This window comes from Notechis scutatus, chromosome 2, assembly GCF_049901735.1.
Source record: "Notechis scutatus isolate UNSWTSFEM ecotype Mainland chromosome 2, rNotScu1.2, whole genome shotgun sequence".
NCBI lineage: Eukaryota > Metazoa > Chordata > Lepidosauria > Squamata > Elapidae > Notechis > Notechis scutatus.
Window position 1 is genome coordinate 107376889 of NC_142010.1, and position 27306 is coordinate 107404194.

The window sequence follows — 27306 nt, forward strand, 5'->3', positions numbered from 1 at the left end:
GTGCCATCGCAACAAATTAAGACAGTGGACCTAATGGATCCAATGCACAGTTGACAAATGATTAAGATTTCTATAACCTTGAACTTAAAAAATATTTTTTATGATGCAATGATCATGTAAGAAGCTCTCCCTTTATTAATCATATGGTGTAACAGATTTTGTAGTATTGTCCTACAACTCATATTTTGCACAGCCACAGCTCTAGCATATTGACATTTCATATGTGTGGCTTTTACTTTTTCATGTGTTGATATCTTTTTGAGATGCAAAATGGATGACACCATTCAGTTTTCCATCATGGAAAGACATCAATGTACTGCGAAGGAAACAAGCTTTGCTCAACATACTGTAGACCACTTCCTATCAGGAAAACACGGTTAGGAATTATACTCTGTATTGTCTTTCATTGGATAGAGACCTTACAATGAGGACAAAAAGATCCAAGTAACTGCAGGAGGTGAGCAGTTTTTAAACACATCTGTTGCAGTGGTGGGATTCAATTTTTTTTTACTACTGGTTCTGTGGGCGTGGCTAGGTGGGTGTGGGAGGGGAAGGATAGTATAAAATCTCCATTCCCACCTTACTCCAAGGAAAGGATACTGCAAAATCCCCATTCCTTCCCCACCCCACTAACCTGCTTTCCAGCTCCGTTCTCCTGTGCAAGGCAACAAAAGAAGACCCAGCCCATCAGCCCAGACTCAGGAGGCAAAGAATAGATGGGGGCGGGGCCAGTCAGAGGTGGTATTTGCCGGTTCTCCGAACTACTCAAAATTTCTGCTACCGGTTCTCCAGAACTGGTCAGAACCTGCTGAATACCACCTCTGATCTGTTGTTTCTGTGATGCCTCATTAACCTGAGCAGGGGCAAACCTGGGAAACTGTAGTACCACAGATGTGACATGCAACAAGAATTTGCTTGGTCAGTGACAGGACTTTTCCATAACTCTTGATTTACACTGAGAAGCTTCCATTTTAGGCACAAAAAAGGATTCCCCCCCGCCCCCACAACCGCAGCAAACATGGTATATGGGAACTTATGCTCAGAGTATTTTGAACACTGGACCTGTTTATTTAAAAATCTTTTACTGATATCCATATTTTCCAAAGCCTACCATGCACATAGATTACAAGCAGTTAAAATATGTATAACAAGTTAAATAATATAAAAGGGGCAGCATATCTTTGAAAATGGTCCAGAAGACCTGCTATGAATGAAGCACCTCTTCGCTATTCATTAAAGCAGCCTGTCTTTGTTCAGGTTTTTATATGAGTTTGCAAAAAAATGAATTAAACCAACTGACTATTAAAAGACACACAAAATTCTTGTCTTATGCATTAGTGATATGGCTACTTTAATGAAGATCAGAAATGGTGGATTTTCACACATTTCTTCTGGACTATTTCAGAGTGTATTTATGCATTTATTTATGTATTTAACATAAGATGTGGCCCACTTGTATATACAAACACATTAGAACAGAATAAAAAAGCCAGAATGGGGTGGGTGGGTGGAACCATCCAGGGTAACTCAATGAACTAATTAAAAATAAATTACATTGCCACCATATCTTGAAGGTATTAAAGTCTGTGCTTCTATGCTTTTGCCTTGCTTCAGAAATTTCGGCAACCTTGGTACATTCATCCAAAATTTCTTTTCAATTGCATAACCGATAAGTGTTGAAGGTATTCTTAGAAAAGGCCAGTATCTTTCACCCCCAGAAGAATGTTCTTGTGATAAAAAGGAATCTATGTGTGTAATATGTGGGCCCATCTTTGATACCTTAATGCTGATGGACTTGAACATCAAATGCTGTGAAAAAGTACCATAGCTTGAGAAAGTCCTTTTTTATTTTAATGTAGCACTATGCCTACACATACCTCGGCTATTTTAAATTCCTTTCCTCCATGCAGATAAATTTTAGTATGTATTTTTACTCTGGTATTCATTTTATGTTACTGTTTTCTTGTTACAAGGATATTATGAATACAGGCATGCCATTTTAGTCCAATTCATATGTATAGTACACAAAATGCACCTCTTCCCAACATCTCTATGCCAAAAAGCAAATCACTTTATAATTGCTTGATTTCCTGTGTCTCTTTCCTATTCAGCTAGTCCTGGGTAAAATTGAATGCTTTTGAACTGAGATACCATTGAACCATTAAACATATCTGAAGGTTACATCTTCACAACCTAAAAGTTGCAATATTCCTATTTTATGAATTTACAAACTGGCAATTTAAGAACATCCAAGAATTTGGGATTCCCAGCGAAATCACATCCAAGCTTATTCATGTTGAGGTAAGAATATCTAATGAAAAAGAAAACATGGGACAGGCCAAAGGCAGCAGAGTTTCAAAGGTTCTGATAAAACAAAAGAACAACAGAAAAAGAACAGAAGAATCATCAATCTTTGTAGCATTTTTCTTCTTGAGCAGAGCATTCAAGGGGGTAATTATGTATGTTTGTTTGAGAGAGGTGATTCAGAATAGGGCAAAATGGATTCGCATTACAATTTTGGAGCATAACAACTGCTGATCATTCCTTTCAGTGAGCATGTACTTGAAAGCGCATCTCAGTATTGTATAGGCAGCTCTCAAAATATAAACCTATAATGTCTACTAAAAACAAATCTGGGCTTACTAGGACATCTCCCAGGGAGAGCAATCTTCTTGGTCAAGTGCTACATGAACTTTGAAGGTGTAATATCACATGCTAATAAACAATATTTAATATTCAGCATATGATCCAGGGAAAGAAGTCCTATACTTGGTCTCCTTTGGAGCAATCCTGCTCCAAAGTGTTAATTTATCCCAATGACATTAGCAGTGTGATGCCGGGTAAAATGAATGTTCACATTTTGCCTGCTTGTGCAAAGAGCGACCAGTTGTGAATGGAACAGCCCACAAGTGATGAATAGAACTACAACCTTCACAACATATTAAGGCCTCTCTTCATATCTACCTTCTTTAGAGAGATTATCAGTGACTGATCTGTATGCACAAAATTTCCCAGAAAATCCTAAAAACAAATTAGCGTTTCTAGGGAGAAGTCACTGAACCATCTTTTCTTAAAACATCACTTAGAACTTCAGCATTAGGCAAGATGACAAGAATTATATTACATCTTCTTAAATCAGGTGAGCCCTTTGTTTCAAATATTCTGGCTTTTATCATGTTTGCCTATTCTAGCTTGACCTTTGCCCAGGGATGGGATTCAGCCGGTATGGACCAGTTCAGGCGAAGCGGTAGTTCCAGAGATCAGTTGGCCCCGCCTGCCCACCCCTGCCCTAGTCTTATCCTTTAGTTCCTTCTTTTGAAGCCCAGCTGATTCGCACGGCACAGCGCCTCAGCTGTTTTACTCACCAGGGCTGCAGCAGAAGGCAAGTTTTAGCTGAAAATTGCTGTTTTTTTAAAACGCTACGTGCGCTTACCGAACTGGTTGTTACACTGGTTGAATCCCACCACTGCCTTTGCCCATTTGATTGAATGATCGTATCTGTACTTACAGTACTCTTTGACTATTCAGGATTCCCCAATTCACCTAGCTTTGTTGCTGATGATACAGATCTCCCAAATATAGCTCTGAACCTCAAGGATTTTACCAGGTTTGTCTTAAGACACCAGGATCCCAATATTCTCAAGAAATCAATGCCAGTAAGGAGCAAAGGCCCCTGTTCTCAGGGGAGTTGAAGAAGCTACATAAAGCTGACCAAATGAACATTCATTTCTAGCAGAGGTCAATGTTCCTACTGTTCTCTCAGACTTGCGTAAACTCATTCTTTTTGCCATAATTAAGAAAATAGGCCTGACTTTGTAGACACCACATTAGTAGTAGGCAGGTTTTTAAATTATATTTTGGAATCTTATGTTTAGTAATAATATGAAGTCTTAAGTAAATGACAAACTTCAACCTGACATCATTCTGAGCACATTCATGGTATTAGATTCTTAGCACACAGGCCTCGAGTTCCGAAGGGGTCAGCATTGAAGCATTTTGTAGCAGGCCCTGATTTTCTTTCCAATACACCTTAACAGTATATGGATGATTGGGCGAGAGTTCTGATTAAATAAAGATGCACCACATTTACACTGAGACCAGCTGCATTTTGACTCTGCACAACCCCAAATGAGGAAACAAGTGCAGTTCCAGTTCTGAGCATGCTTTTTTTCATGGTTGTGCCTCCGATTTCAGTTGCATAGCATAGTTGTGACAGTGCTGCAGGTCCATCAACCCTGACGCATGTCTTATAATCGGATTGGTCACCATTTGATGTCATAACTGTTGACAGCTGGTTTTTCCATGTTGTATTTAGTATGCAAAGATTCCTGGGCTTTGTTGGACTCCGTCCCTTCTAGCCATTCCTGATAAAGCTTCTGCACATGCCCGTTGGTTTCAGGAATCTGAACAGGAACTGTGGCATATACATCCTCCATCTGCTTGAGAAGGGCTTTATCTGGTTTTCCGTCTTCAGTCTGGGCCTGGCCATTCCCATTTAAACAACCTACACACCAATGAGCAAAACAAGAGGAGAAATTGGTTTACTTAAACACACTGAGTGGGTTTATCCCAGGGGTGGGATTCAATTTTTTTAACAACCGGTTCTGTGGGCGTGGTTTAGTTGGGCGTGGCTTGGTGGTCATGTGACTGGCCAGGCGTGGCCAACTCAACATCACTCACATTGAGGCATGCATCCCCTCGCCTGGCCTCTCATGACTGTGGGGATGCTGCAACAGTCGTAAGTGTGAAAAATGGTCATAAGTCACTTTTTTCAGTGCCATTGTAACTTTGAATGGTCACTCCACACAAGCAAAGTACCAGCAAAGGAGGGGGAAAAAACTCCAGAGAAGTTCCTGATGTAGGAAGTCTAGTCCTGCCAAGAATGTAATAAGGGTTAATGGAGAGGCAGTTTCTGTAAGCAACACCAGAATGTTTCCTTCCTGCCTTCCTTACAGGATTAGGCCAGTAATTTCTTCTAACAACCGGTTCTCCGAACTGCTTCGAATGTTAACAACCGGTTCTTGCGAATAAGTGTGAACCTGTAGAATCCCACCCCTGGTTTATCCACCATGTTTCTGTATAGCCTATTTTCATGTGATCATTACATCTCCATATTCATTTACCCTGCCTCTGACATCCCCATATGTTCACATAAATATCATGGACAAATACAGCTTCGCTATCTAAAATCTGCTACATGCAATTTCAGACAGTGCTGTCTTAACTAGAGTCAGCATTAGCATCAGCAACATTAAAGAGTTTAATTAGTGTACAGCATGTGTGCAGATTTTTAAAAACTATATAGGGAGATGCAGAAATCTCAGGTTTGGTGATTACCTCCAGGACAGGCTAAAACTTCAACAAAGTGGTAGGAACATTTCCCCTTTTTCAACTTCAGAATCATATTTTGGATATTTCGAAAGCCATAGGCCGCTGCAAAACGTAGCACTGTCTCGCCATCCTTTTCTAGGGTAACCTCCTGAAAGTCTTTGTTTCTGAAAAAACAGGGGAAAAACATTTCTGGTTGTTCCCAAACAAAGCAAGCAAGCAAGCGAAGGAATATGGTTAAGAGTTCCTATTTCGGCCTCTATATCTGATGGCCACAAATGCTTTCTACTAATTCTATCTGCTGCCACCTTTTGTTGCTTGTTTTTGGAAGGAATATGATCACTCTCTTCAAACTGTTTCAATATTTTTTCTGAAAGTGATTGCAAATGTAATGAATTTATACATATATGGTATAGGGGTTTGTGTGTGTTTTGATTTAGGACTAAATACTGACGACATGTGCCCTCAGTAGCTCCCCTATGCCTTAGTACTCAGCAGGTAAAACAATGAGTAGTTTCTCTCTGTAAAAAAAAAAAAAAAAGGGGGGGGGGAATGCTGGCAGCATGATGATACCAATTCTTTATTGTCTGGCCCTGCATTGGTTCTTCATGTTCTTTTCAACTTAATCTAACATGCTGTTTTTATACTTTCTTATATAAATGAATTTTTCTACTATTTCCCCCGCCCCAAAATAATTTTTGACTGAGGTTTTGTTATGACTGATTTTACTATGATTACTTTTATTTTTATCAATCTAGTCTTCATGAAAAAAAAAGGCTAATAATTGACCTTACAGACTTTAGGTCTTGAACTTTTATAGCAAAGGACAGTCTTTGCCTTTCCAATTCACAATAGTTTTAGTCTGCAGGCTCTGAAGGTACAGAAAGTGGCCTTGTGAACAGATTTCCCCTTTGGAATTCTTGCACCTAAAATCAATTTCAAATCAAGGGGCACAGCCTTCCAAAGCTTATCAAATTTCTTAAACGCTGATTTAACAAAAAAAAACAACAGAAATAAACAATGACTGTTAAGCAATTGCATGCTTTACATACAGTGTTTTAGAAACAATCTAATGCTGACCCATGAAGTGAAGGCTTGCATACGAAACAAATATGTAAATAAGGTTGGATCAAGGCCTTAAGTAAATACCATTGCCAACAAAGTAGCCTATAGCTTTCATAAAGCTGCACTGCATTAGCTGTGCTGTCTTTCCAAAGATGTTCTGAAGATTGCGCCGCTTTACAGGCAGAGCTCAGTTTTACAAAAGCTCAGGAGTCCTGTGTAGAAAAAGTTTGCCAGAGAAACTGGGTCCAAAAAGGAGACAGCAAAGAGAGTGACGCTTTCCTGCGTTGGCTGTGGCAGTTAGATGCAAAAGGCAAAAATTGGCATGGGGAACTGGGAGAGAAGGCAGCTGGGTGAATGAATGCTTGCTGGGGCTTACTGGATGGCTTGAAGTTTCCTGGGGTGTGGTAACCAGCCCGAGAACCATCAGGTTCTGGGGCTGCTGGTCATCCTGCAAGAGGATGCAGGGTGGTTAAAAGGGAGCAGATACATGGGCGAGATAGGGAGGGTGGAGGAAGCTGGAAACAGTTCCTTAACTTACTGAGGCTCACAACAGAGAGAGACCGAGCCCAGAAAGGCCTGAAGTGAACAGAGATGTTCCTGAGACAGGAAGTCTAGTCCTGCCAAGAATGTAATAAGGGTTAACGGAGAGGCAGTTTCTGTAAGCAACACCAGAATGTTTCCTTCCTTAATGACCACAACAGGGAATGAATGCTGGAATTGGTGTAGTCACACGACATCTTGCTTTGTGATCACACTGACTTACAATGGCCATCCTGCTCCCGATTGTTATAAGTTGAGAGCTACCTGTACACCTGGTTTAAAAAGCAGCTATTTTCTCTTTCTGCTTAACTTTTAGTTAAGCAACTTACTTTAACGTTTTGTAGGTGAGCTCCTTCACTTCTGTGTTGAATAGCTCCTTGGCAGCGTGTTTAAAGATGTGCTCTAGGTAACCATCTGATCTTCCATCATGCCGATTTAACTCTTCTTCTATGCCACCAAACCTGTTAAGCAATAAGGGGAGAGTCAAGAAGTGGAAAACCAGGGTCACTTTGTATAAGCGGCAACCTTGACCCCTTAAACGTTCCTGACTATGCTATCATTCCCAGGCAAAAGGCTGATGCTGGCTAAGAGTTATGTGAGCTGTAGTGCAGCATATCTAGATTGGGGAAGGATGCACTGTGGACTTTAGTACATATTTGTGCATAAACTGTTGTGATATGCTACCTAATCAGAAAAAGGTTTTCCCTTGTCCAGTTGTATGGGGTGATACTCATCTCCATTTCCTAGCCAAGGGAGCCAGTGTTGTCTGAAGATCCTTTCCATGGTCATGTGGCCAGCATGATTATATGCCGAGGCACACAGAACACTATTACTTTCCCACTGAGATGGTACCTACTTATCTACTTGCATATGCCTGCTTTTTAACTGCTAGGTGGGCAGGAACTGGGTTAAATAGCAGGCACTCACCCTGTTGCGGGGCACTTGGATTCTCAAAGACAGGCTGTCAGCTTTCCAGCTGGCAAGCTCAGTGTCTTTACCTGCTGAGCCATTGCACCCTCACTTAACACAGTAAGGGAATCAAAAACTTCTGCCACCCATAGTCATATTATGTCACCCAGTCATATTACGTGGATATCTGCATTTCTGTAGCTCTTGGATTGGAATAAGCAATTGTCATATGTGCATGACAAATCCTAGTTTGGAAGAACAGCATACAAATGTTCAAAATAATGAATCAGATCACTGCAGCTGTGAATGGTGTTTGTGATTTATTTTGCAACCATTTGATCTTGTAAGCATGTCTTTTCTTCCCTAGTTGTTTGGTTTCCTGTAGATTAAATGACATGTTTGTCCTACAATATTTGTAGACAAATATTGCTAAAAACAGTGATTCTAATAAAATGGGTAACAACTGCTCTTTCAGAAGACAAACAGCTAGAAATGGCATTTTTAAAACACTTAAGTATTGCTTTACAATATAAGAATTATATTATATAACATCTAAAAGACTTCCACCATAATATAATTCTTAGATTTTAAAGCAATACTTGAGCACTTTAAAAATGCCACTTCTGGCAATTTATCTTTTGAAAGAGCAGTTGTTATTGCTTCTAAATGATACAATGTTCGACAGTGTGGAGGCTTCCCACTTAATGTACTATGATAAACATTCCATGCTTCTATAGCAAGTGCATCTCAGGACAGGCATATAGGCCTTTGTGTCAACCCCACAAAGCAAAGCTTATGTGTCCCAGTACTGCAGGCTAGGCATGCCATTCCATCATCTCTGCAAATAGCACAACAATAACTCTTGCTTCTGCACTACAATTGAGAGCATATGGTAATGTTACTTGTCAGGGGTTGTAGATGCTCACATTAGCAGAAGTCAACCTATCTGGCAACACCAACATTTCACTTGGATGGTAGCTGCTGAACTCCCATCTGGCTCATGTCATCTACTCATATGTTGGAGGGAAGGGAGGGAAGGGAGGGAGGGAGGAGCTGCTGGCTGCTTCATTGTTTTCTTCTTGTATTTGCCGGTAAATAAGATGAAGGGAACAAAGAGGCTGGCTGATACTTTGGTTCTGCAATGAAGAGCTACAGGACAGCCAGCAAGAAAAGTGATGGGGATAGGGGCCAGGCCAGTCCATTTACCCAAACATAACCAGGATCTCTGGATACATAAATAATTTTTACAAGAATGGCATGCTGAAACAAACCAATTTTTAACATCACTTTATGTAGTATAATGTGAAGGCCATAATAATTCGTATTTGTGCTTCTGAAATGCTTTCATCTGATAGAAATGCATAAGGTGATTGTTCTTAGAGAAATCATGAAACAAAAGGCTTGCCAAAGCTACTTACAGGGTATCAAAGGGCACCTCATTTATTTCTTTCAATATTTTTCTTTGCTCCATCATTTGGAAGACTTCACCTGTATGGAAAAAAAAAACTTCCTTAAATATGTAACAAGGTTACTAAACACGAATTCTCAAGATAAATCTTTTCTTTTTCTAGAACAGTTTTTTTTAACTCTCCCATCTGGAAAACAGCTTTCAGGCTCCCTGGAGGGCTTCCATCCAAATATCAGCTAAGTCTGAACTTAGTTGGCTTCTAACTGGTTCTTCCGTCAGGTGAGGTAGCCAAACACATTGTTGTTGTCACTCTGAAACTAAAAATTATGATCTCCTAACTCCGAATAACAAATGGAGATTTATTAGTACTCAAGGGCAATAAAGGTATTTTGGCATTTGAGATAAAAAGTATACAAGAGCTCCGCATTTGTTAAAATCAGAAAAAGAATAAAGTACGTTGGAAACCTTACATGCCCATGGACATTCCACATTCTCCCCAATGATAGGGCTGAAGAAACATGACAATCGTATCAATCACAGCTTACTTCACAGTGATACATTTGTCACAGCCATTCTCAGTTTGGGGTCATGGAAAAGTGGCACATGAAGATTCTAGGAAGTTAAGTTCCCGGGGGAGAGTGATAGGATGGGAGAGCAAATTCAGCATCTGTGTATCCTTTTGGTATTACAAGTTCATTTCCCCCATTGTCTGTTTTATATATACATATAATCAGGGAAAATCTTACCAGAAATATTTCCTGTCACCATATATGTCCAGCAGGCACCAAAATAATACAATGTAATATCAAAGATGAAAAATATGACTGTTAATCACAATCTTTCAAAATGTAAACTACCCCGGCTGTCAATCCTTCTCCTCTTCTCTTAAAATACCCAATCATATCGATCCAGCCAACCTGTTACATGACTGTAGGTCCTTGTACAGTGTCCGTGTTAAAATAAATTTGAATAAAAGGCAATGCAGTATATTGTAAAGAAGATATTACCTGATGTTAAAACGCAATCTACCTCTTGAGAGTTATACAAATGGGTATAAAAGTCTTCCCGTAATGCTTCTAACTTTTTGTCATTGCAAGGGGCCACTACGACATGGAAAATTTTATCAGGGGATAGATTCTGATGGAAAAAGAGAAAAAAAAGAAAATACACTTACACACACATACATACATACACAGAGCAACATTTTTTCAGAATGCGTTTCTTACAGAATTTGGATTTGTACACATCTTGATGCTCTTGAGCTTGACTGCTTACAGATGTTTCATGGCCTAATTAGACAATATTATCAGTCTGCACTGATGATGTTACCTAGTCGGGTCATGAAACATCGGCAAACAAAATAACTGAGCTCAGAGAGCACCAAGCAGTCCACAGTTCAATCTTGAGCTACATATATTCTCTTCTATTGGAATCTGGATTTTGTTAAATTGGAAATTAGACTCCCTTAATCTATCCTGGTTGGCCTTCACATTTTTTTTTCCTGTGCTCAATCTATAGCTTGCTTGAAGAATCATCTAATTTTGAAGTGGCAGGGTATATACGGAAAAGTAAATAAATGAAATCTCTTCCTGCAGTGGCTGGTGTACTGGACTGCAGCCTTTGTGATCCAGAACAATTTGCGATTCTACTTTTAGGCATTTATTAAATTTATATGCCACCCATTCCCCAATAAAGCAGTTTACAGATCATAAAGTTTTATTATTGTTGTGAACCGTCTAGAGCTGTGCCCTGTGATAGAAGGTTATTTAAATCTTGTAAATAAATAATAGCAATCTAAATCCTGTTCTAAATTGAAGGGCGATGAGGAAGGGTCATCAAGGGAGATGTCTCTTTGCCCTGTGGTCCAAACCTTGGCCTTACGGGATTTAATGTTAATTGTCTGGGCACTACCAGGTCGACTTTATAGTACAATATAGCAATAGCATTTAGACTTATATACAACTTCACAGTGCTTTATAGACTTCTCTAAGCAGATTACAGAGTTAGTATATTGCCCCCAACAATCTGAGTCCTCATTTTGTCACCCTTGGAAGGGTGGAAGGCTGAGTCAAGCTTGAGCTGCTCAGGATCAAACTCCTGGCTGTGGGCAGAGTCAGCATACAATACTGCATTCTAACCACTCCACCACCAGGATTCTTTATATATAGGTCTTTGCTTATATGGGATGTAGGGATTCTGGAATGCTGGCACCAAAATCTTCCAAGCAGCCAAAATAGAGCAGATAAGTAACTCACACTCAAAACAGTGAATAAACTTACTGTGCAGCCCTTTATCAGGAAGATTTCACATGCATGATCTAAAATTTCACTTAACGTCAAGATGACTTAATAGCAAGGGATGAGTGCTACCAGAAGCCCACTTGCTCAGGAGTACAAGCTGATGTTATAGAAGGATTCCAGGTTGGCTGAAAGCTTTTCAAACACTCATATTTACCAGACTCTAACTGTGCTAAATGGATAAACCCCTTTGTAAAATGATCCCAGGAATGAGCATCTAAGACCAGAATGAGAAAAAAGACATTTTTCTCTCAAAACTGATTGAAAATCAGAAACTGCAAACCCATACCTGCTGCCTGGCAAAATAATTCTTCACAAGAGAACCCATGATCTGTTGTGGTGACTTTGCAGTGCAAATATGTGGGATTACCATGCTGGGCAGGACTCTCTCTGCATATTGGATCCAGCCTAGAAGGAAGGCACAAACAAAATTAGTAAAAGAGGATCTGAAGTGGGTGGAATATTCATAACCAAAGAAGTTAAAATTAAATTAAATTAAAAAGACAAACCCAAAGCCATCTTTTAAAAATACTTGTATCACTATGATGATGAATAAAGAAATTGTTCAGCAAGCCATGTGGATGTAGTTAGTTTTGTTCTCTGAAAATCTCAACATCAGATTACCGAGGGATCATCAGGCTGTAGACAGAATGAATTTGGGGAAATTTTCAAGACTTGGATTGTTACATGAGAATTGGACTAATGTGTTTGCTCCAGGAACAATCAGCTATAGAAATGATGAATGCCAGATCCATAGGAAAACATTACATTTTACATTTGCAATATTACTTCCAGGCTTGATGTTTAGAAAAATCCAAATTATTGCCATAGGTTTTCAGCAAAGATACTTTCTTCCTCTTCAATGTCAGTAATTAGCATCCTGCAGTTCCTGAAATTATAGGGCAGAGAGTACCAAGCTAGGTGCCTGGATTTAGCAGCCTCAACTATACAAGGCCACACACAAAGCTATGCATGTATAAGAAAGGAAAATAGGCAGAAGGCAGGCTGTCGCTATCAGTGAGGTTATCGTCTTTTGCTTTTGCAATACCAAATGTTTTCTGCAAATATTTCAGGGCTGCAAGAACATTTTCAAGACATACAATAATATTTCCCAGAAATGTGATTTTTCAATTTTTTTTCAAGTCTTTTTATCTGAAACTTCTGCAACACATTTTTAGATTCCTTTTTCTCTTTCTACATAATACTATCCATTTAGGGCAGGGCTGTCAAACTCACGGCCCGCGGGCCAGATGTATCACATGCCAGCTACTCCCACACCCGGTTTAGCTCAGGGGGGAAAGGTCACAATACATCACATGACAACACCGTGACAAGTCTGACGATCTAGTTTGACACCTCTGATTTTGGGACTATATAATGAAATAACGTGATGATACTATGTTTCCAATCACATTTGACTACCTTATTACTTCACAGGGAGCAAAGGAAAGCATGAACCTCATAAAGAGAAGGAAAGTGAAGGAAAAGTATGAACCTCATAAGAACTGGATTGGAACTCGCTGCCTTACCACCTTGAACTATGATAATATCAATGAAACAGAATCTGGGCATTTGATGTTAAATATATCTTAACATTTGTTTGATTCAATTTTTTTTAATGAAAAACCTATTGTTTTAATTGCAATTGCAGTATTTAATTTTAGATTGCTTTAAGGTTTCTTTTAATGAGAAATTGTTTTGAATAAGCAATAGCATAAACAGCTGCCAAAATTCTAAATTAGTCAAGCAAATCTTTGACCTGAAAAGTCCCAGAAAGGGTCTGTGTTAGGTTCTCTTTAACATTAAGAATAACATTTTGTCTTTTGCAATAGCAATCATTATTTTCCCCATAATGTTCTAGATTTAGAATGCTGGTATGAAGGATCATATTTTAACAATTCTTTTTTTAAAAGGAGGGGGGCGGAGGGGGGCAAAAGCAACAAATTACGAGAGGGACAAGTATTCTCCACTGCACTGAATGGCCTTCCACTTAGAATTCCAGTTAGGGTAAGACATGTAGGAAAAACTATATTGTAGACTGGCTTAGTTTCCAGGAAGCAAAATTTCAATTGACTTTTTTCCCCCAGTCATCACAACCAAATAAGATTCTTAGTGGATGTCATTCTTTCTTCAGTTAAGGCTCTCCTTAAGATTCAGGTCAGAAGAAGCCACAAATATACTTTCAATCTATCTGGAAAAACAAATGTAATTTTATTATTCCCTATTTGCAAATCTTCTTAGTTTCCTTCTGAAAGTCTAGGCAAGCCACAGCAGCTGGCTGACCCTTCTGTTCAACTTATCTGAGCGTGCACTTGCTTTTTCTTATCCTCTCTTGTCTTTTGTGGCTTCACCCCCTCATATCTACACATACATGAATTCCTGGTCCTTTCACATTTGCAGATAGAACGCTTCTAGCAGAGTGTGAAAAAAATGTATTACGTATAATGACTTTGTTGTAATACACTGGTACTCTTTTGAAACACATACATGTAAACAAAATATAATGTGTAATGCAGCAGTGGCTCCCTGAAACAAAGATGGTGATCCCAAAAATCATTTATAATAATTCATCTCATCAAAGGAGAGCTTCCAGAGTCTTATAATTTCCAAGTCTTATATAACTTCTGATCAAACAAGTCTCAGCAAAGTTTAATGAGCTGAGTCGAGAACCAGCTTATAGCATGAGTCACTCTGTAAATTAAGTGATCTCCAAGTATCTGTTTTGATAAGAAGAAAAGCAGAGTTCAGAGTATTGCAATTTCATACCTTTGCCATTGCATGATCACACAGACTGCCTTGGTGTATAAGAAGCAGGCTCCAGCAGGTATTTATCTTTATTGAAACAAGCACCCAGATGCAGGCTTTTTCTGCAGAGTCACCTCCAAGGCAGAACTCCAAAAATAGGGTTATAGAAAAGCTGAAGACTCAGAGCACTTCCTGGTTACTGTACTCTGCTGCTCAAAGTCAATGTTTGCCATTCACAACCAGATATCCTGTGCGCTTTCAACCAAAGCTGCCATTCTTTCTAGCCAGAACTGTGCCTCAGTCCAATTGGAGTGGAGAAGAGTTGGCTGAGAAAGTGATGAGGACTTCCAGCACTAACTTAAGAGTGGAAGAGGAGGAAAAAAGAGGCCTGGCATAGAGACTTCAGCTATTCTGGTAACAGTCTTACAGCTAAGGTGCAAAATTCAGGTGAAACCTCTGCTGGACAAACTGATAACAATCACAATTTGATTCTGTAGTGTCAAAAAAGTTGAATGTTTCAAGCAAATGTTTTACATACTGTATATCCAGTTGAAATTGGAAGAGGCTTTGCAGTAGTAATGCCTGAAGCATTCGTTTTCACCCGTTCCAACCTTAGCAACTATTTATTTAATTGCCAGCCAAAATGTAAGGTAGAATGCTAATTGTATTTTGCAACTAATTGCATGTGATGGTTGTTCTTTCTATACAGTTGGCCACCCAGTCTTTCTAGCATTGTGTGGCCCTATAAATTTCTATATTAAAATAACAACAAAATGTGGAATGGTCTATGAATTTAAGTGTTATTGCCATATATATCTCATAAAATTGTTTGGCCCTCTTTGATCATTTTTGTCCATTCTGTCTTGGCTCCAAATTTACCTAGAATTTAGATAGAATGGATATATGAATAGAATGTTTTAAAGTCCCTTCCTTCCTTCCTTCCTTCCTTCCTTCCTTCCTTCCTTCCTTCCTTCCTTCCTTCCTTCCTTCCTTTCCTTTCCTTTCCTTTCCTTTCCTTTCCTTTCCTTTCCTTTCCTTTCCTTTCCTTTCCTTTCCTTTCCTTCCTCCCTACCTCTCTCCCTCCCTTCTCCCCTTACTGTTTATGATATTACTGAAAATTAGTATATAGTAGTTCGTCTACATCTGGTTTCTGTCCATATGCTAAAAATATTTCTGTATTATTATTCTATGTAACAATTCTGTATTCTATTCTATGCTATTCTATTTTTTGTTTGAATTGCTTTGGCAAACAATGATGTTATGCCAACATCAGTGATCTTTGAGGCAAATATAATGCAAAGGGTTTTAAAAATAATGCTTTAAAAAAATGGGAAGAAAACCCCAGGGAAGTGGCAGGAAATCAGCCTGCTTGTAACTACATTCATTAAATGCTCCATTACAAGACAGCTAGGGAAATCTGACTTGCTATAAATTATAACATGATGAAAGAGTAACATTACAAGAGAAAAGAATGGGGAAAAATGAACCAAACTGGACTCCCCTCTGTCAGAATTTGCTATTACTATTTGCTACAGGCTGACAAGTACTATTATGGAACTGAAACTGATACCACTCTTCTGAATGGAAAAACAGAAGTTTCTTTGCTGCTGTGTTTTTAAAATAAAAATTAATTTCCCAACACTAAGACAAGCCAATTGAGAGAAACACACTTCAGGAAACTCATTGTCTACATCATTACTGAACGAACTCACCTCCCATTACAGAAAACATTGGAAAAGCAAATTACAGCATGTCTGGATTTAGATTTCTCACCTGGGCAGGCAGAAGAAAACATTGGCAAAACATGTTCTCCCTGATTCTGTTGGCGGTACCGTTGCACAAATTCCTTCTGGCTCTCCAGAAGACTGAAATCAGCAGCTATTGCGGTGTCAAAGACATAATGCACTCCTAGAGAACAGATCAATTACAGAACTAAATTACTTTTTTTCTCCAGGCAATGCTGGTTTTTGGCATGTGTCCTATGCATTTCACGTGAAACTTTTATTTTCATGTGGAAAAGATTTAAATGGAACCTCTCCATCCACCCATGCAAGCAGCAGCCTAAAAGATCATCTTTAATTCTACAGAATTCATTAACAGATCCTTCCTTGCTACCGAGAAATTTGATCAAACCTTCAAATACGTTGTTCCTGTAGCCTACCCCACTTCCTGCTGTCCTACTCTCCTTCCTATCATTCATTCCCAATGTGGATTCTTCATCATTCATTAGGGCAATGGAGGATGAAAAAAGACTCAAAGACAGAATATACATAGTCATGAGATCAACTTTCAAAAGTAAAGGGCATGATCAACTGTTGTGGAGAATCACAAATAAACCATTTTTCTATAGTAAAAGATGCTATCCTCTGAAGGACAAAACTGCAGGAAACATTTCAAAGTGCCCTAAGACAAAGTATTCACCATATATTATGCTGTTAGTGCCTAGTATTATGTTTTGCCTGACAGCAGCTCTTGAGCAAAAGTTTCCAATTATCTCCTAAGATCAGGGGTGGGCTTCAAAAATTTTAGCAAGGGGGTTCTCTATCTGGTTGCTGGGTGGGCGTGGCCATGGTGGGTGTGGGTGTGGCCTAGTCAGCCTCCTGCACCACAGCGGCGTTGGGGGACGCATTTTTGCCTTGCCCGGGCTCTGGAGGCTTTCCTCAAGCCTCTGAGAGGGCGAAAATGGCCTCCCTGGGCTCTGGATGCTCTCAGAAAGCTGGAAATGGGCTTATTTTTAGCCTTTCCGAACTTCTGGGAGTCCCATTTTTCGCCCTCCCCACACACGCCCTGCACTTACCTGCATCCAAAACGGGCCGCATGGGGACTCCTGGGAAGGGTGGGGTAGGCGGGGCCAGCCAGGAGTGGGATTTGGGGGTTCTCCAAACTGTGCAGAATCTTAGCTAGGGGTTCTCCTGAACCCCCAGCAGCCCACCCCTGCCTAAGATTCTTTTAAATGGAGATACACTTGTTGCTGTGCTGTATCTTCTCAGTTTAAATACTGAAGAAAATGGAAATCATGTTGTATGGGAAGCTGATGCCCATTTTCGGCTGCTGAAAACCCAGATCAAGTCTGTATGACTTTTGGTCATCTGCAACTAGGGTGGGGAATTGGTGATCTTGTAAGTTCATTGGCAAGGTTATTTTTTTTTAAAAAAAATAGTGATTCACCCACTGGCTAAATTGTGAAAACAATACAAGTTTTCAACTCATCTTCAATTCCACAACAAATTCCTCTTTTCCTGTGCCACAGCTTTCTAGTATACCAACTTATAGTTGAATTAACAATAGCATTTTCCTCTTTTCCTTCAAGCAGTATACAAGTATTTTTTAAAGCTGAGGAGACTACTGATTTATGTAAAAGAATGTCTGTGTATGACATCAGGATCACCTATGTCCTTGCATTCAAATGCTGTCCCCTTCCATACTGAATAGAGCAGGGGTGTCAAACTCATCGCCTGTGGGCTGGATGCGTCATTTGCTGGACACGCCCACCCCCGGTTTAGTGAAGGGGAAAAAAGTTGTGATACGTCACGTGACGACAATGTGACACCGCAAGTGTGACACCCCTGGAATAGCGGTTGTAACTATATCATCTCTCCCCAGCAAAAGCAGTGGGCAAGGACCATGTAATCAAGGTTGGAAGCATGCAGATCTCTTCCCAGGTGTCAGTCCAAATGCCTAGAACCAGAGGTGGTATTCAGCAGGTTCTGACCAGTTCTGGAGAAACGGTAGTGGAAATTTTGAGTAGTTCGGAGAACCAGCAAATACCACCTCTGACTGGAGATTTTACAGTATCCTTCCCCAGCCACGCCCACCACTGCCTAGAACATTGGATAAAGAAGGCAAGTAGATGCAGTCCTGGTCTTTCCCTTTAATCCTCTCCATGGCAGCTGACTACCTCCAGGGGATGTGCAATTCTTGGAAAGATTTAAAACTCTATACTGGACATTTTTATTCTGTAATGCAAACTTTTAGATGCCTTGATTATGAACAAAAACATAATGGAAAGATTTATATGTGTTCTTGCCTTGTCTGTGCTGCCTTAACTGCCTAATTATATCCCCATTTATAACGCTTGTGATCATATCCATAAACAACTCACTTATCTCAACCATTTTGCAATCCTTGCCTGTACCCTGACACACATGCTATAAAACTTTGTCTAAGGAAGCAACAATGTTTTTTTTTAAAGAAACAACAATCTTTTTAATGCTGTCTTCCACTTTCTTTTCTTTTTTTCATCTAGTAGCAAACTTACCAAGACTTTTGAGGAAGCCACAAAGCCTCCTAGCTGCTTCTGTTACTGAGAGGTTGAATTTAGCAGCAAAATAAGGCAAGGACTGAGGACATATAGACACTGCCAATACTTTGTGTTTTGAGGTATCACACTTCTGGAAAGCAAAATAAAACACACGGGTGTGTTAAGTACAAACATTTAGAGTCTAGCTTATACAAGAGATGGCTTTCTTACATCAAGCAGTGTTGCTTCATACAGAAATTTGGTTTTTTTATACCCGGTGCCAATTCTTATTAAAGCAAATAAACCTCTGAGTTAGAATGAGACAAAAACAAAACATCCCCATAATAATAAATAGCCAAATCAGGACAATGTAACATATAATGTAATAAAAATAATAATAGAAAACAAATAAAATCCCAGCATTGGAAGATGATCATCAAAAAATATTCAGAAGATACATTCACAAATTCACATTCAAAACCAGAAAACTATAGCAAAGGGAGCAGAAGAAAATGGGGTGGTGTGGGGAATCAAAAAGTAAAGTTAAAATAGTTCCCCCCCCCTCAATCTTAAATAAATGATTTAACAAGATTAATCAAATGAGCTTTCTGAATAGAGGTAGGGCCAAAGAAAAATTATATCCAATGTAGGGGTGGAAAGGAATTTTCTGGATTAGAAAAGGAAAAAGGGAGTAGGAGGTAGATTAATAGAAACACGTCAGCATGGGCGTGCTGAATGAAAGAAGGTAGGGCAGAGTAAACAAATGAAAGGATTTGATTGGGTAAGGCCCTCCACACTGCATGCAGGAAAAAAAAAAGGATGCAGGGTAAAAGCTAAAAAGGAAAGCAAAATGGTGTGCAATAATAAGTAGAAAGAGAGGAAAAGATTTCAAATGAGATTCATTGTTAAGTCTGTTCAATAATTCAGAAAGAAATAAGAGAACCAGGATTTTGGAACTCAAATAAAAAGGTAGACATTAGAATTATTCAAAATTTGATGCCAGGACATTTGATGATACACTGGATGGATAGTATTAAAAAAGAAGGGAATTTTAAAAATACCACCCAAATTGTATGCCTGGAAAAACGATGATTGTCATCCGCATCAACGTTATTTTAGCACTAACAAGTCACTAATCAGAAGCAATGGATTTGAAGCGTTTTGAATATAAGGAACAAGTAACAGATATTTGGCTATAATATGAGTATGGAAAGAAGTACTGAAGAACTGAGAACAGCTTTTAAGGAAAGATCTCAGAGGAAAAATCTAAAAGTAGGAAACAGGAAAGGCAAAGAAAACAAGAAGTTGGATGTACCACAATGTTTTAGAGTGACATGTTAGGGCAGAAAACTTCCTGGACATGTTTAGGCATACAAACACCATCCCTTTTACCTTATTAAGGTTCAATACACGGAAGAACTCATTTGGATTCTGCTGGTAAACTTTGACTGCTTCCTCTGCTGTAATGCAACTGTCACAAGCTAGGCAATCACTAAGGAATATTTTAGCATTAGCCAACTTATGGAATTCACTTTTCTGGAAATGAATAAATTTAAAAAAAAATCCATCAAGAAAATGTAATGATGAAGTTAAAAAAAAGAACATAGTGCAGTTATTCTTGAAATAAGAAGTAATGAACAATTAAGTACCACACAATAGGTAAGTGTTCTGTCTATAACACCTGAATTATGGGGAAGCAGGCACAGCCCTTAATTAAACCTGTAGGTTCTCTAATTTTACTCCCTCCACTTTAATCTAATTTAGGTCCCCCCCCCAGCTTTTTTTTGGGGGGGGGGAAGTGGCTGGCTGAGAAAAAAGCAAAGTGGAAAGGTTACATCCTGCTTTCTTTCACCTCTGTAATTTGAATGCTATTGTTCAGATGAAGGCAGCAGTCCACTTTAGTAAGGTTAGTTTCTTTTTTGAAGTAATTATATCTCTCTCTGCTGCATAATCAATGCCTGGTTTGAATAGAATCCTAGCAACTTTTCTCCAATGACAAGTTGAAAGATTCTCTTCCCCCAATCCTTGAATAGTTAGAAACCTTAAATTAATTTATTCAGTTCAGTTCAATTCAGTTCAATTCAATCAATTCATACTCCACTGGTATGCAATTGGCTACCTCTGTAACCAATCCTTATCCTGTCTCTGTGGCTTTTGTTCCCAGTCACTGCCAGATTTTCTTCCAAAGCTTCCAAGTTACACATGTTGAAGCTGACCTTGGAAAAGACCACTTTAACCCTGATACAGCAAAGGAGGATTTAACATTATCTCACACTAGGCTAGGGAGAAGATCAAGGTCACGTGCCAGAGCAAAGGAAAGCAAAACCTGTAATTGGCATAAATTTGGGCCAGTGCGAGATACAAGTGGGCAAAAGCAGCAAGAACACACTTACTTAGGTCACATATTTCTCCACAACAGCCAATCTTTCTGGGAAATGATATTTAGATTAGGAAGGATCTTAACAGTGAGCTGAGACTAATTCCTGTGACTTTAAAGATTCATTTACTTTGAGAATTAAGTGAAGTAATTAAGAAAGATTATTTGTACTGCATTAAATATTACCACTGGATTCTGGATATGCTTTTTTCCAAAGAGCTTCTTTTAAATGCAGAATAATTTCATTAATGTTTAGCAGGCCTTTAGAGTGAAATGTATGATTAGGGAAATCAGGATAGTAGCGTGGTGGGAATTCTTCAGAATTATAATCTTTTCAATAGTCTGGCATTCAGAAATCTAATTGCGGCACAAGAATTTATGAAACTAAACAAAAAAAGAATGCTGCTGCAAACCACAAGAGTAAGTTGCAACTAAATGCTGAAATTAACAAGGAGGGGGGTTATCTTCATTTTCAGCCACCTTCAGAAATGCCTAGTCAAGATTAATTTAAACTGTCTGGGAAGCAATGCAATTCAGAGATTCATTTAAAAGGAATTTACCTCTTTGTTTTCATCATTTGAATTGAGAACATCAACTGTTGCATTTTGTGGATCATCATTCTTCTGTTTTTTACTACATTCCTGAAACATAGCATAAAATATCATTTGTTCAGAAGCAACACAATCACTGATCAAAGCCACCTGAGGTAGAATAAAAGAAGATGGAAATTGTCCATGGGATCACGTAATGGGAATTGTATATATCTGGCAAAACTTAGCCAAACAACATATATGGCTAATAATTTATATAATACTACTGATAAGGCAGGGTGCGCTTAAGGCAAAGATACCATCAGTTTGAACTTGAATTCTGGTACGTACGCAGATGCAACCTTGCAGTTTTCCTGGCAACATCATGGTTTATTGCTGCTTTCTTCTGGAATGTTTTTCACAGGCCTAGAATTTAATAGAAGTCTCCCATCTAAGTACTAACCAAACTTGACCGTGCTTAGCTTCAGAGCAATCCACTGGAATAAAATAAAGGAATTGCTGCCATCTCAGAAGGGGTAACAGAAGGAAAATATAAAAGAAAGAAAATCCAATAGAAATAGACGAAGTATTTTTCTCTCTCCAATGGCAGTAAATATGAAAACTGATGTCTAGATCCAGTAACCTTAATATACTAGATAGCCAGTTAGCATCCACTATAACAAAAGTCTCCTAAGGTCTTTGGGAGGTAGACAACTTGCTGATTTCAAACATGGAACTCCTTAGTTTCTGCCTTTGCTAAATCACTAGCTAACTCTCAGGACTGGTACAAAGGTAAAATTTTAAAAAGTGGATATTACAGTAGGACATAAATGTCAAAAATGATTACTCCTGAAGTATATGCTATTTTCAGAAACCTAAACAATTAAATAACTCATTACAAAAAACAAAAAAGGACCAGCGTAACTGCAAAGTCTTCAAGGGAAAGGAGCACAAATGTATGTGTTCTGAAACCTCTACCAAAAAAATGCATGTATAATATATCCACCACACACAAAAATGCCTACAGTAGTTGAAGTCAATGGACTTTGGCAACCTTCCTTTTCTGTAAGAAATAGAATAAAAATATATACCTTCTGGAATAGGTCAGATTGTCAGTATTTTGTTTTAATTACTACTCCCCTCCAGTATTTTTCTGAATAATCCCTTACCCTAATCAAATTAAATTCAGATCAAATAACAATACTGACTAGAACAGAAGTCTGAAAAAGAAAGGAAATGAAGCACTTTATATTGCCATGCACTTCCAAAATATTCCTGTTGCTCTTGGTTCTAGTTCAATTGATGTTGTTGTTCTTTTAAAAAACATGTCAGAGTAACTAGAATGTACTATTCTTCTGTATTTTAATATATTAAATTTATAATAACATTATGGATTTATAATATTAACTGAACTGAAAGATCTACATTTGATGCAGCACTAATTGTTTTTAAGGAAAGCAATGAAAACAGTCTGTGCGCTAGTTGTTTTCTACAGTATTTTTAATGATACAGAAACCAAATTTCAAATTTGATCTGTTGGTTAATGTAACTTTTCACTTTCATCCTGATAAATAAAATGCAGTACACATTAACTATTTCTAATAATACGTCCCACTCACACAAGGCAAAAAGAAGTTTAAAAAAGATGGGGGAAAGAAGGGGATTGTTAAGATTTTCTTAACAACAGGGACAAAATGATAAGACCTTATCCACACAAGTGGTGAGACTGTGAAGGAACAGCATTTGTGTTAAACTACAAGGAGTTAGAACTACAAAAAGCAAGGTCAGCCTATAACACACACACACACACACACACACACACATACATATATAATCTGAGCTTGTCCCACCGCCTTTCCCCCCACTCAATAAGAAAAAAGTCTCCAAATTTCTCCAAATAATATTAACTATTAACTATATGGTCCTAACATCAAAAAGGAACATATACTGTCCTGGTCAATTACAATAGCGAACATTATAGAAATGAAGAAGTTAACTCATGAAATTCATGGAAATTCTGAGGTTAAACAGCTAAAGCATTGATGCAATTTATTTCTTATTTATGCAGAAACTATAAATATACAACAACTTCCGTTAAGCTAGTAGCTCCCAAATCTTTCTATACTTTCCAGCCAGTATGACCACACCAGCCAAAAACTATGTAAGTTGAAGCCCAAGATTCTTGAAAGGTACAGTGTAGGGAAGACAACTGAACAGAGTTGAAATGTAATCTATTTTTTATCATTTCATGCTATAAATGCACATTTATAACTATGCACCACTTTAAACACCATACTAATGATATGTAAAAGGTTCCATAATAGCGTTGTTTAAAATTATTCTCATCCCAGACATCAATTATATATTTTTCTCCAATTCGTAAGCCAAGTTTTGGAGATTAAAAGAAAGCATTTTCTGTCCAGATAGATTACTTTTAATTATCACTATCCATTTCTTTCTGGATAGGAGGAACAACCACCACAAGAGCAGAAAGCTTCATGTTTATTTGCAAATATATTTTAGTAAGTTCCATTGGGCTTGTTTTCAAAAGGTACACGGCTTTGTTTAGGTATGAATGTATTAGAATTATATTGCACCATTCTTTCAGGAGCTCAAAATAACATAGTTAGTGCTTTCTCCTGTTTTTCCCACAGCATAACTACCTCAAGAAGGCTCAGAGAGATAGAGCCTAGCCAAAAGTTTTTTTGCCCAGTGCTTGTGCATTGGGACTGTAGCACAATATAAATAATAAAAATAAGACTCACCTTTTTGGTGCAATTTTCACACTTCATTGGTAGGTCTGTCTTTGGTACTTTTTATTTTGGCAAAATTGGGTCTCTCTCTTGAGTTGCTGCCAGGTGTGCTCAGAAAAAGGAGCCAGTGTTCCTACTTTCCACCTGTCTGGAATAATGAAAAACAGCAGAAGAGCTGTAGCGGATTTCCCTCATTATTATTCCAGTTTTTCAGCCCTATTCTGCACTTTCTTTTGAATGAGACCTTCTAGAGCCAATAAGAAACTTTGAAAGAGGGAACCACCTGACTGCTCAGCTGCCAGTCCCATTTCTGCTGAAAAGTGGAAGTTTTTAATCTTCTCATTTGCAGAACTAACGAAAACAGCAATTGCCTTCTCAACTCTCGTGATGTGGAAAATTTGTCAAACTAAAATACTTTTTATTTTCCTGTCAATTATTAGCTCCAGGATACACAGTTTTATTGCTCCGTATACCATTTTGCTTCTTTGCCATGGGAACCCAAGCAAACAGTTGTTTTACAATCAGATGCATTTTTCATGTCCAGAGAGGAGAGGGCAAAAGGCAAAAAGGCAGAACTTTTCTCCATCTTTTATTTAATACTATATATCATGAATAACCATGAGATGAAAAATGAAGCTGTGTGCATGAGTGTAAACTACACCTATCAGGTTCTTTTCATGCTTTATTTATAGTCCAGAAGGAGTTGAGCAAACCTTTCTTCTCAGAAATGGGAATGAGTGTCTTTCAATCTCAGATATGAAAACAGTATTGTACAGTACACAGAAAATGCCTGCAAGTCATTCTTGAATTGGCAAAGTAATGGAATTCTCCTCCAAGAGACTAAAGCACAAGACTGTCAGCTTCTTTTCAGCACTTTATGAACATCGAGACAATTCTGCTACTAATAGAAGAAAAGTACTTCAAGATACCCCTAATGCTGCACAACAGGTCCACAGGATAACTTCTCATCCCTGATGCCCTTAAGTCCCCAATATTTTTTTATGCTATGGATGTGGAGCCTGTGTCCAAACCATTCATGTTGCTGGACCACAATCCTCAACAATCTTGCTTTCTGGATGGCCCTGAGAGAAGCCAGAGTCTGACAATATCTGACCACAGGTGCTCCCTCAACCACCTTACATCAAGTCACAGCTCCACCAAACATACCCCATCTCTTTCATTTCAAAATGTTCAAGTTCTGAAGACCAAACAGCACAACTCAATTACCAGAAAGAGTCATTTGTGACCCCTCTCACTGTGTGTAATAATCCTTATGAACTGAACAAGCAGGGATGCACCAAAGCAAATGCCCAGAATCCCTCTGAGGATTTAGGCACAGCTTGCATTTATTACAGGAGCAGAATAAATAAATTTATAACGATGACCGGAGTACACCTGATTCCACAGTAGGGGATAGCTTTTAATCAACCCACCCTTCCAGTGGCAAGTGCCACGGGTGCGTAATAGCAGGGAAATCTGCTAGATTCCCTCATAGGCATGACTTTTCAGCTTGCACAACTGACACGCTGGCTATTGTGTCTCCAGTTCCCTTACCGAGAATGTGCAGAGAGGTTTCGCTCCGCTGGCTTTAAAGGATGGGTTGGTTGGTTCCCTTCGCCTGCCCTCGTCCTAAGATCAAACCCAACAAGAGTAGTTGTCTTTCTCTGCTTGCCCTGCGAAGGGGATTCCCTGGCGAAGCGTTGTTGTTTTATTAATACCGTCCCTCTCTCTCCAGTTAACAGGGCCAACCCAAGCGGTGCATTTTATCTGGGAGATGACACACACGACGCGCGCGGCTGCCACAAGCACAACGCAAAGAGGGAATCTCCTTTTGGAAGGGGGGGACACGGTGCCGCAGCCGGTCGCTACTTCTCGCCCGCGGAGAGCAGAAGGCAATGCCCGTGCCCGCTGAGGGCGAAAAAGGGGGGGGGACATCCCCACATGCAGCAAAAGGGGGAGGGAAAGAAACAAAAGCGGGCACGGTACCTTGCACTGAATTGCCTTAAGTCACAAAGGGCATGCCTAGGAGGAGGATTTAGCGCGAGCCCCTCGCTGCGGACGGCTACGGCCAGCGGAGAAGCGGGGTTGAAACGGGGTCAGGATGCGAAGGGCGTCCTGAAATGACAGTAAACGCGGTGCAAACCGCTCTTCTTTTTCCTCCTGATTTTGGGGTAGTCTCGCTGGCCTTCCCTCTTTCCCCGCCGCTCGCCGGCGTTCATTGTAGACCTGAGAGCTGTCACGTACTCTCGGGCCCTGGCGTGGCTCAAGCGAAGATCAGCGCCCCCTTGCGTCAGAAAGGTGAAAATCGCCCCGCAATGATGATATATATATTTTTTTTAATAGTATTCACTTGGAGAACTAGAGCTGGAAAACTATAGGTAGTCCCCACAATTACATTTCTCCCAATCCGTGAAGCACCTAAAAGTGTGAGTCTGATTCCTCCCTTCTGGCTTATTAATTATTCCTTGTTTTTTTTTCTTGTAGAGGTGTTTTTCCTGTGTCTTCTAACCAATCCTCCAATCTAATTTCCACAGCCTTTTGTGTTCTTTGGATGTTGGAGGTTATGGGAACCCAAATCTTGTCCAGGATAAGGAATTGAACTAAGGGACTTATCAACCATTAAGCTTACAGTTTTCTTGCCTTTTCCTTTTCTGAGTTTATCTGGAATAAACATTATAAAAAACTTGCTTAGAGTTAAACTGGCATCGTGCCAATGGTAATAATTGGAATGTTCCACACAATTGGCTTAATGGAACTCTAGAAGTCATACATTTGCAATATGCTGCAGTAGTGAGTTTGCAAATGTAAAACTGCATTTCCAAGTTGCTTTAGTCCCAGCAGAATTGAAAAGATGTACAGTATGTTTTTGGTATGGTATAAGATCTGGTTATTTTCAGGACTGCTTTCTGTAATTTTTTCTGTCTATTTGATCAACTAAATTGTCAGTCAGGTTGTGGGATCTAAGATATTCCTTCTTTGTTGCTCTTCCTGTTCTCTTATCTAGAATACCATTATCTTTTAGTTTTCAAAACCTAGCTTTTTAAATAGAGTAGCGTTTTTCAACCTTGTAAAAATTTAAGATAAGTGGACTTCAATTCCCAGAATTCCGCAGCC

General features: G+C 39.1%; 1 protein-coding gene across 2 annotated transcripts; it reads right to left on the minus strand.

Moving 5' to 3' along the window:
* Positions 1–1045: 1045 nt before the first annotated feature.
* NARF (nuclear prelamin A recognition factor) lies at positions 1046–26476 on the minus strand. Of its 2 annotated transcripts, none has more exons than XM_026667565.2 (12): positions 26179–26476; positions 24205–24340; positions 21470–21550; positions 19925–20068; positions 18551–18683; positions 16066–16200; positions 11837–11955; positions 10258–10387; positions 9261–9330; positions 7263–7394; positions 5338–5495; positions 1046–4504 (listed from the first exon to the last, which is right to left on the minus strand). In XM_026667565.2, exons 2-12 carry the CDS (start codon positions 24229–24231, stop codon positions 4263–4265), a joined length of 1371 nt encoding a protein of 456 aa, XP_026523350.1. In that variant the 5' UTR covers positions 24232–24340; positions 26179–26476; the 3' UTR covers positions 1046–4262. The 2 variants fall into 2 exon arrangements, with proteins under 2 accessions (XP_026523350.1, XP_087811823.1); XM_087955697.1 differs by having other exon boundaries at positions 25747–26420.
* Positions 26477–27306: the final 830 nt, after the last annotated feature.

Coding starts and splice junctions, on each gene's coding strand:
- NARF (XM_026667565.2), bottom strand. CDS start 24,231: ATGAAGTGTGAAAATTGCACCAAAAAG. Junction 16,201..18,550: donor TGGCTTCCTCAAAAGTCTTG/GTAAGTTTGCTA, acceptor TCTGTTCTCTAG/GAGTGCATTATGTCTTTGAC. Junction 10,388..11,836: donor ATTATTTTGCCAGGCAGCAG/GTATGGGTTTGC, acceptor TTTTTCCATCAG/AATCTATCCCCTGATAAAAT.